Raw genomic sequence first — 8975 nt, forward strand, 5'->3', positions numbered from 1 at the left:
CAGAAAGGGGCGGAGCCAAGGGAGTGGTTTCAGAGCGTCTTTTCCCGCCCGCGCTTTCAGTTCTCAATGAGGTCCGACTACAGCTTATAATTACTCTTGACCAAGCAGTAGTCCCACTGCTGTATCGCACACTCTTGCTAGTTCAGGTAGCATGTCTGGACGTGGAAAAGGCGGCAAAGGCCTTGGGAAGGGAGGCGCTAAGCGCCACCGCAAGGTTCTGCGAGACAATATCCAGGGTATCACCAAGCCCGCCATCCGCCGCCTGGCTCGTCGTGGTGGTGTGAAGCGCATCTCCGGGCTCATCTACGAGGAGACCCGCGGGGTGCTGAAGGTGTTCTTGGAGAATGTGATCCGGGACGCGGTCACCTACACGGAGCACGCCAAGCGCAAGACTGTTACCGCCATGGATGTGGTCTACGCGCTCAAGCGCCAGGGCCGCACCCTCTATGGCTTCGGCGGCTAAAGCTTCATCCAGTACGTTTATTTAAAGGCCCTTTTCAGGGCCGCCCACTCCCTCTCGGAAAGGGCTGTGCTCAATGTGTACTTGGATTAGGATTAGAAATGTATTTTCCTTTCATGCTAAAGTAGTTTTTCTGTGCGGGTTCTCTACTTAAAACACTTAACTTCATCCAGTCCTTCATGTGTGAAGAGTAGCGGTGCTTTTGGTCAATAGAGTAAAGTTATGTTTGGCTTAGTATGCGGTGAAAGTCCCGGTGCCCTGTTTAACAAGCCCCCAGCGTGGGAGGGATCTTGCCTACCCCCAAATCGTCTGTAAGAGGACTGTCAAGTATAAGTAAAGGCAAAACTCCTGGATGCGCATGTGTGTGTGCTCAGTCGCGGCCGACTCCTGGACTGTAGCTCGCCAGGCTCCTCTGTCCTTTGGATTTTCCAGGCAAGAATACTGGAGTGGGTTTCCATTTCCTACTCCAGGGGACCTTCTCAATTCGATCGAACCCGCGTCTCGCGTCTCCGGCATTGGCAGGCAGCTACTTTTCCACTGCACCACCTGGGAAGCCCAAAATATTTAATAAACATTTGTGCAAATTGCCAGAAACTGCCGGGGTGCTGCTGGTCGCTGACAAGCCAGATGAATTAAATACGCTGCAGGAAAGACCCTGGGTGTTCTTAATGTTTGCAGTGAGCGACGCTGGGATCTGCGCTCTGATCTCTGCAGCCCCACCACCTCGTTGTCCGCCCCCGGGGTCGCGCCCCAAACCTTCGCCTCCGGTACCTCTCAAGTTTGAGTCATCCATCATGCTGACTGCCGTGACCCTTCGTAAACCCAGTGGTCTTGGTTTTTAAAGTGCCTTGGCATTGCTGATTTTCATCCTCAGGCTGGAGGCCTCTGGCTAAGCAGTTTATAAATTCCCATTTACTATATTCTGTTCTGAACCCTTAGGCCTCTAGCAGGGCCTTTGAGATGGTAGGCAGACGCTCCCTCCTTTGTGGTAAGGTGACTCTTAAGTGGCTCTCTTGTACTTTCAGCTTCATTCCATCTAGTCTCTGTACTCTGCTGTAAGTTATACTTTAAAATGAAACTTTCAAACATGACAATATGGTTACAAAGGTTTTTTTTTTGACGTGTGCTCAAATTGATAAACCAGCCGACTGACTGAATAATCAGCCTCCTTGATTTTTTGTTTGAGACGTGTATTGATGACTGCTCTAGGAAACACTGCTGTCTCGTCATTCTGCTAACACCTGTCTCTTGATCCTGGAGGAGATACTGACTAGGCAGTTGAGAAAGCGAGGTTCTTAATTTCAGGTGAGACTTCTGGACTAGAGAAAAAAAATGAGGACTCATCAACATATAAATGGTCAGACTGGATGAGAGCACTAAGAACTTAAACATGTTTTATAGCAGCACGTTGTTTGTAAATGAGTGGAAGCAATAGAGATTGTCATCAAAACAGACCACAGAAAATACCTATATCCATAAAATGGTGTCTTAGTTCAGGCTGATACAATAAAAATACCATGGACCATGTGCTTTAACAACAAATATTTCTCAGAGTTCTGGAGACTGAAGTCCAGCATCAAGGTGCTGGGCAGATTCAGGCAGATCGGGTGTGTGATGAGGACCCATTTCCTACTTCATAGCCTACTGTCTTCCTGCTGTCTTCACGTGGCAGAGTTCAATGAATGCAGGCATGAATGTTCTGCACAAGGACACAGGCCCTCTCCCACTCTCAGGCCCACCATAGTGCTGCCATGATTGATTCCTTATCTATAATTCTTTGACTTGTCACTGCCTGAATCAATCAGCATGACAGGTTTTCTCTCTTACGAATGATGCAGGAGTGGTATATCAAGCAGCATTGTCTTTGTTCTGAACAAGGACTTCAGGAGTATTAGGTCTGAGAAAGACCTAACCTTTTTACCCAGGTAGTGGGTATGACTAAAATGAGTATGATACAATCTACGAGGTTTATGAACTAAAAAAAGGCCAACCACAAAAGAAGGTGATCTATGGAGCAGCCACACTTCCCTTCAGTGTAGGAAATCTGTATCTACATATTTTATTACATATCTGAATGGAGGACAGGAAATTCTAATTTGCTTACTGGTGTACCCCAATGCTTAAACAATAGCTGGCACATTACACAAAATCAACACATATGTCCTGAAGGGCACCAGAATTACATTACTCTCCTAAACAGGCCCATTTTTGCTCCTCTAGTCATCCAAAATGCAGCTTTGAACCCTCCCCATTGTCAGTTTAAATTAAGGCAGGCTAGGTAATTATATCATTCCCCTCCAAGTCTTGGAAGACAGTTATCAGGTGGGAAAGAAACTGAAAAAATTAGGGGAAACACTAGAACTAACATACTGAGGCTGAAATCAGACAGCCCTCTATAAAAATGACACAGAACTCACTGATAGAGGCATTTGTGAATACCTTTTAGATGGAAATGCTGTTTCCCTACTAGCCAACCTCAAGTAAATTCACGTCCCTTCAACTGAGTTCTAATGTCTGATATGCTACTGGAACATATAATTGTACGAGAGATTTTCTTGTTTAAAACCTTTCTGTGGCTACGACAGACCAAGCATAGACCAAGGAGGCCATACTTTAGCAAGAGAACACCTTCACAGACCAACAGGCCTACCCTACAAACTTCATCTCCTGCTACCCTGCCGGGAGATTATATAATAAGCTTGAGATATAATCTACATACCATAAAATTTCATCCACATTTTTTAGTGTACAAGCAATAAACTTTAGTATATTTGCTTAGTTGTACAACCATCACTAGTTTATTTTAGAATATTTCAATCACCCTAATTTCCATTTCTCTGTGATAGAAGGCAAAAGTATGGCTTACTACCGAGCGCTGTGTTGACACCGAAATATAGGGAAGCGCGTTTTCTTCATAACTTCTTCTGAACTAAATGCCTGGGTTTCCTTGCTGTCTGAATCCGGCTTCTTTTGCACACCATTTCAGGTTAGTTTTTTAATCGAGACAAATCACCCCATTAGTGGCGGTAATTTCAGTACTGTTCTCAGGACATGAGACTCAGATGTCAGTCTGTTTCATAACACGTAAAAAACATTTACTAAACCTGGTTTTTGCCTTTTCTCGCTCGATTTCCCACCCCCTACTTATGTCGCCGCGGTAAAGCACAGATCACCAGTTCTGATAGGCTGACACTCATGCGTGGGGCTTGGCGACCTGAAGTTTTTCTCCTTACTTTTCCACTTTTAATAATCTTCGCCGCTACCATGAGGGCGAATGATTCTGTACGTATATGCACTTTACTAAACCCCGCAATGTTTTCTAGTTCAGGGCTAGTGTTCCATTTCCACTATAGCACTTAACTGCTTCCCGGCTAATAGTTACAGCTATTTTTAAGAGTAGTTGGGTGGCCCTGAAAAGGGCCTTTAGATTGAAATCAAACTGAGGGCAAACCAGAAAGGTTAACCACCAAAACCATAGAGAGTACGGCCCTGGCGCTTGAGAGCATAGACCACATCCATAGCGGTGACAGTCTTCCGCTTGGCATGTTCGGTGTAGGTGACTGCATCCCGGATCACGTTCTCCAGAAACACTTTCAGGACGCCGCGGGTCTCTTCGTAGATGAGACCAGAGATGCGCTTCACACCGCCACGACGAGCCAGGCGGCGGATAGCAGGCTTAGTGATGCCCTGGATGTTGTCGCGCAGAACCTTACGGTGGCGCTTAGCGCCACCTTTCCCCAAGCCTTTGCCGCCTTTGCCGCGTCCCGACATGGCTTCGCGAGTAAACCAACAGCGACTGACGAGTAACCCGAGAACCGATTCTTATATACCTACTCCCTCCGCCCCTCCCGCCAGAGAGGGCACGGAAAGCGTGCAAGCCGGAAGTGACGCCATCAATCCCCGCCCTTAATCCCTCCTCCAACCCCGGGAACAGGCGCCAAAGGAACTGAAGGGCCGGAAGTGAGAGGCGGATCAGGTTGGGCTATACTGTTTTAACTAAAGTAATTAGAGGAAGCAGGCTTAGAGCAAACATATTCCAAATATCCTAGGTAGAACAAATTCTTTAAAGGGCGAAAATTTACTATCAATAATTTTTGATAGTCGTAAAAATGTCAAAATCAGAGATAGAAATGTAAAAATGGTTATACTATCCTGACGGTCAAAAGGCCCTATTATAAAAACATCTGCAAATGTCACTCTTCGTGCCTCCGAAACTCTGGCTCTTCATTAAGATATAACAGTACTAAACACAAAGGGCCAGTTTGTTCGCATATGCAGGGAATATTGAAACAAAAAGCACCCATGACCCGAGTGTTATTGATGAATGTTCTTCCATCCCCAAAGCAGTATATTCAACTACTGTAGTTGGTTTGTCTTACAGCCGTTTTACTTGAAAACGTGGGTGGCTCTGAAAAGAGCCTTTGGTTGAAATCTCAGACTGGAATTTATGCCCTCTCCCCGCGGATCCGACGGGCTAGCTGGATGTCTTTGGGCATGATGGTAACGCGCTTTGCGTGAATAGCGCATAAATTGGTATCCTCGAAAAGACCCACCAGATAGGCTTCACATGCCTCCTGCAGTGCCATCACCGCCGAACTCTGGAAGCGCAAGTCGGTCTTGAAGTCCTGGGCAATCTCACGCACAAGGCGTTGAAAAGGAAGTTTACGGATAAGGAGCTCTGTGGATTTCTGGTAGCGGCGGATCTCGCGCAGGGCCACCGTGCCAGGACGGTAGCGGTGAGGCTTTTTTACGCCGCCAGTGGCCGGTGCACTCTTACGAGCCGCCTTGGTGGCTAGCTGCTTGCGTGGCGCCTTGCCGCCGGTGGATTTACGGGCAGTTTGCTTAGTACGAGCCATGACAAGTAACTGCGAAGCAAATATGCCTAACACTAGCCCAAATAAATCGCCCAGTATTTTTTGCTGGTATTTATAGTACGTCAGGGGTAGTGATTGGGCGGGAGAAAAGTTTGAATATTACGTTACAGGTTCTGATTAGTCTAGCTTTAAACTTTCCAAAAACCGTACAGTTTCATTGGCCGCTTCCTTCTATCCTCAGCGCTTTTCAATTTTTTTTTTTTTTAAACTTTTGTTCTTTTCCACACACGATTTTCCTGTCAATGCAATGCTCTGGGCGTTACCTTTTCGGAAAAATAGACATTCACTAAATTGATATTGTAGTAATGTAGGTTTTCTTAGTCCCCTGAGTCAGGTGGGAATTGAGGGTACATTCTCTGGTCTGTAACCCGATATCGGGTTAGAAATTTTTTAAGCCATTTTACCAAAAAAGAGAGATCTCTCTGTAAAGCTTAAACTGACCGACGAACTTCTTTGAAACCTAGAAGATGTAACCACAAAAACAGTAAAAAAAAAAAATCACACTAGCGTTTCCATAAGTATTTTCTGTAATAAGGCACCTTTTTCTTATGCTCTGACTTTATACTTGGAGCTTTCTGAAACTAAAGTCTAGAATACACTTAGCCTGGTGCAATGCCGGGTAGACAACGGCGGGACAGCCACAAGGGATCAGAGGAATTTCCCCATGGGAAGCAGGCGATGGACTAAACTCAGTGAACAGATTATGGACCAAAACGAAGACAATTTACTACTGCCAGTGACTGATCTTATTTTTTTTGAAAAAACCAAATGTGAACCGTTATGCGAAAGCGGTAGTCCAGATTCTACCTTTTGATTGGTAGAGTCCATTTTACTTGGTAGCCAGTAAGAATGCATATCTAGCATCCCTCATTTGCATGGAGCATTTCCCTTTCATTTGAAACTTGTTAAACCCATTAGACACAGGCGGTATAAATCATTCTTTAAACAAATTTTTGCGTGCAGTATTTCCCTTTTAAAAACTTTGTATTAGATGCCACATTTATTACTATAGGAAAAGCTTATGTCTTTCCAGAAATGCTCATTTATGAAACCTTCCTCTTGGAGAAACATTGTATACCTGTGTTATACTTGTCCTTTAAACCAAGACGCCTAGCTCCAATTGTTCTTATCTCTTCCAAGTTATTAGAAATTACGTAATGGGTTTTGTAAATACAGACTCAAGAAAATGACAGTTAAGAAAGGGTAAAGATGGGCGACTCTCGTGTCTGGGCTCAGTCGTGTCCGACTCTGCGACTCCACGGACTGTAGCCCGCCAGGGTCCTCTGTGCCTGGGATTCTCCAGGCAAGAATACTGGAGTGGGTTGCCATTCCCTGTGTCTGGAACCCTTTTATTATTGGCCACAGGCGGAAACGAGCTCTTAGGTTTTTTGAGGGTTACTGGGGGAAATTCGGGTTACTAAGACCAGTGCGGACTTGTTTGAAAACCGCAGGTACTGGCGCGGGAATGACTTGTCACTGCTTCATTCTCTCTACTGCCAGGAGATTGCCCAGGACTGAATTGTGAGGGACTGTAAACCAGAGTGGGGTTGTGAAAGGGAAGTTTTATTCTCTTCAGTGGTTAGTCTGATTCGCATTGTGAAGTCGTTTTAGCATTGTTGCTGCTTTTACAGCCACAAACAAGTTAAAGGGACAGTGCCCTAAAATATTATCTCGGGGCTGTGTTCTCACATTTTCATACTAAAGCAACTTTTCCCCCTGCTCCCACATCCTCCCTGTGTGCAATGCCTATCCAGGCACAGTTTAGTCCACCCAGAGATTACTTGATGTCTTTCGTGTTCTAGGTTTGCAGCTTGGTATATGTTATGAGGATGAAAGGCAATCCAAAATTTGTTACGTGCATTGGGCTGTGGAAATAAGTTGAAATTACATAAATTGCGTGCTAAGTTTTCCACAGGTGCAGCTTGAGGGTCAGTTGCAGTGTTAACCAATTCTTTTGTTTTCTGCAATTCTCCTTTGTCCCAAATACATAAACGCACCCTGGTTCAGACCAAGGGCACTCGCGTCTCGGGTCTTTACCGCACATACTCAGCGTTGCCAGGAAAGGAAGTGGCATCAATGAGAACTTTTCCCAAACCTGCAGACCAGGCCTACATATTCTCGCTTTCCGCTCTCCCTTTCAGTCATCCAAGATATAACCTTTTGAATTGATTGCAGATTAGAAACTGATATCCCTTGGCAGTGCTTCCCAGAGGCGAGGTTTCAGGTGAAACTCCTTGGATTCTTACGCAATTACCTTATTTACAGCTCCTCCTCCCACCCCCAAAAGGAAAAAAAACGAAACAAAAAACCCCTGCTTTTTTTAAAAAGAGGTCGCACCCTCTGATGGTAATGGCCTGGACCCTACCCTGCCGAGTGGAGTATTTCCGTCTCCGCTGGGCGACCGGCGTCGAGGTGAGGGGTGGAGAAGGATGCTGTCTGGGTGCTTCAGTGCAAGCGGCAGGAAAGCGGGACCACAGGCCCCGGCGGCCGGCTGCTGCCTTGCGAGACCCAGCCGGGAGGGCAGGGGGCGCTAGGGTGCCGGGGGCGGGCGCCAGCGCTCACCAATCACAGCGCGGCCCCGCCCTATAAATATCGCGCGCCCGAGCCACCCGCATCTTACTGCCTCGTTGGGTCTAGCGGTTTAGTTAGTTTCTCCTTACTTCCGCCATGTCCGAGGTCGCGCTCCCCGCTCCAGCTGCTTCCACTCCCCCTGAGAAGCCTTCAGCTGGCAAGAAGGCGAAGAAACCTGTGAAGGCTGCAGCAGCCGCCAAGAAGAAACCCGCGGGCCCTTCAGTTTCGGAGCTGATTGTGCAAGCCGTTTCCTCCTCTAAGGAGCGCAGCGGTGTGTCCCTGGCCGCGCTGAAGAAGGCGCTGGCAGCCGCTGGCTACGATGTGGAAAAGAACAACAGCCGCATCAAGTTGGGTCTTAAGAGCCTAGTGGGCAAAGGCACCTTGGTGCAGACCAAGGGCACCGGCGCCTCGGGTTCTTTCAAGCTCAACAAGAAAGTAGCCTCCGTGGATGCTAAGCCCAGCGCCACAAAGGTGGCAACGAAAACCAAGGTAACAAACGCTTCTAAGAAGCCCAAGAAGGCCACTGGGGCGGCTGCTACTAAGAAAGGTGTGAAGACTCCAAAAAAGGCTAAAAAGCCTGTGGCGACAAAGAAGTCCTCCAAGAGTCCTAAGAAGCCCAAGGCTGTGAAGCCTAAGAAAGTAGCCAAGAGCCCTGCCAAAGCCAAGGCTGTGAAACCCAAAGGGGCCAAAGTAAAGATAACCAAGCCAAAGACCGCTGCCAAACCCAAGAAGGCAGCACCCAAGAAGAAGTAAGAGTTCCGTTGGAAGCTGCTTCCAATAAACCAACGGCTCTTTTAAGAGCCACCAACTTATTTCAGGGAAAGAGCTTTATTACCACACTTTTTTTTTTTCTTTCTGCCCTCAATGCAAATAGTGTGTGCAAGCCATTCTTAGCTCTACATCAGAATCTTAAAACTCACACTGTGGGGTTAGAAGCTGGTGTTTTGGGCCTCTCAAACGATTTCCCTAATCCCGTTTTAATCTTTTTACTTGTATGTCAGAAACAAGCGGGGGAACTTTGGAGCCTATCCTTTAGTCCCATACCCCAGAGTAGTTCTCAGCAGCACGAT

The 8975-nt window shown here is 46.7% G+C and overlaps 3 protein-coding genes across 3 annotated transcripts; 2 read left to right on the top strand and 1 right to left on the bottom strand.

Moving 5' to 3' along the window:
- Positions 1-101: 101 nt before the first annotated feature.
- On the top strand, positions 102-1620 carry LOC122697505 (histone H4). The gene has a single exon (XM_043908331.1). It carries the CDS (start codon positions 152-154, stop codon positions 461-463), a length of 312 nt encoding a protein of 103 aa, XP_043764266.1. The 5' UTR covers positions 102-151; the 3' UTR covers positions 464-1620.
- Positions 1621-3864: 2244 nt separating this feature from the next.
- Positions 3865-4277, bottom strand: LOC122697507 (histone H4). The gene has a single exon (XM_043908333.1). It carries the CDS (start codon positions 4229-4231, stop codon positions 3920-3922), a length of 312 nt encoding a protein of 103 aa, XP_043764268.1. The 5' UTR covers positions 4232-4277; the 3' UTR covers positions 3865-3919.
- A 3675-nt stretch (positions 4278-7952) lies between these two features.
- Positions 7953-8686, top strand: H1-1 (H1.1 linker histone, cluster member). The gene has a single exon (XM_043908805.1). It carries the CDS (start codon positions 8002-8004, stop codon positions 8656-8658), a length of 657 nt encoding a protein of 218 aa, XP_043764740.1. The 5' UTR covers positions 7953-8001; the 3' UTR covers positions 8659-8686.
- The last annotated feature ends 289 nt before the right edge of the window (positions 8687-8975 follow it).

This window comes from Cervus elaphus, chromosome 7, assembly GCF_910594005.1.
Source record: "Cervus elaphus chromosome 7, mCerEla1.1, whole genome shotgun sequence".
NCBI lineage: Eukaryota > Metazoa > Chordata > Mammalia > Artiodactyla > Cervidae > Cervus > Cervus elaphus.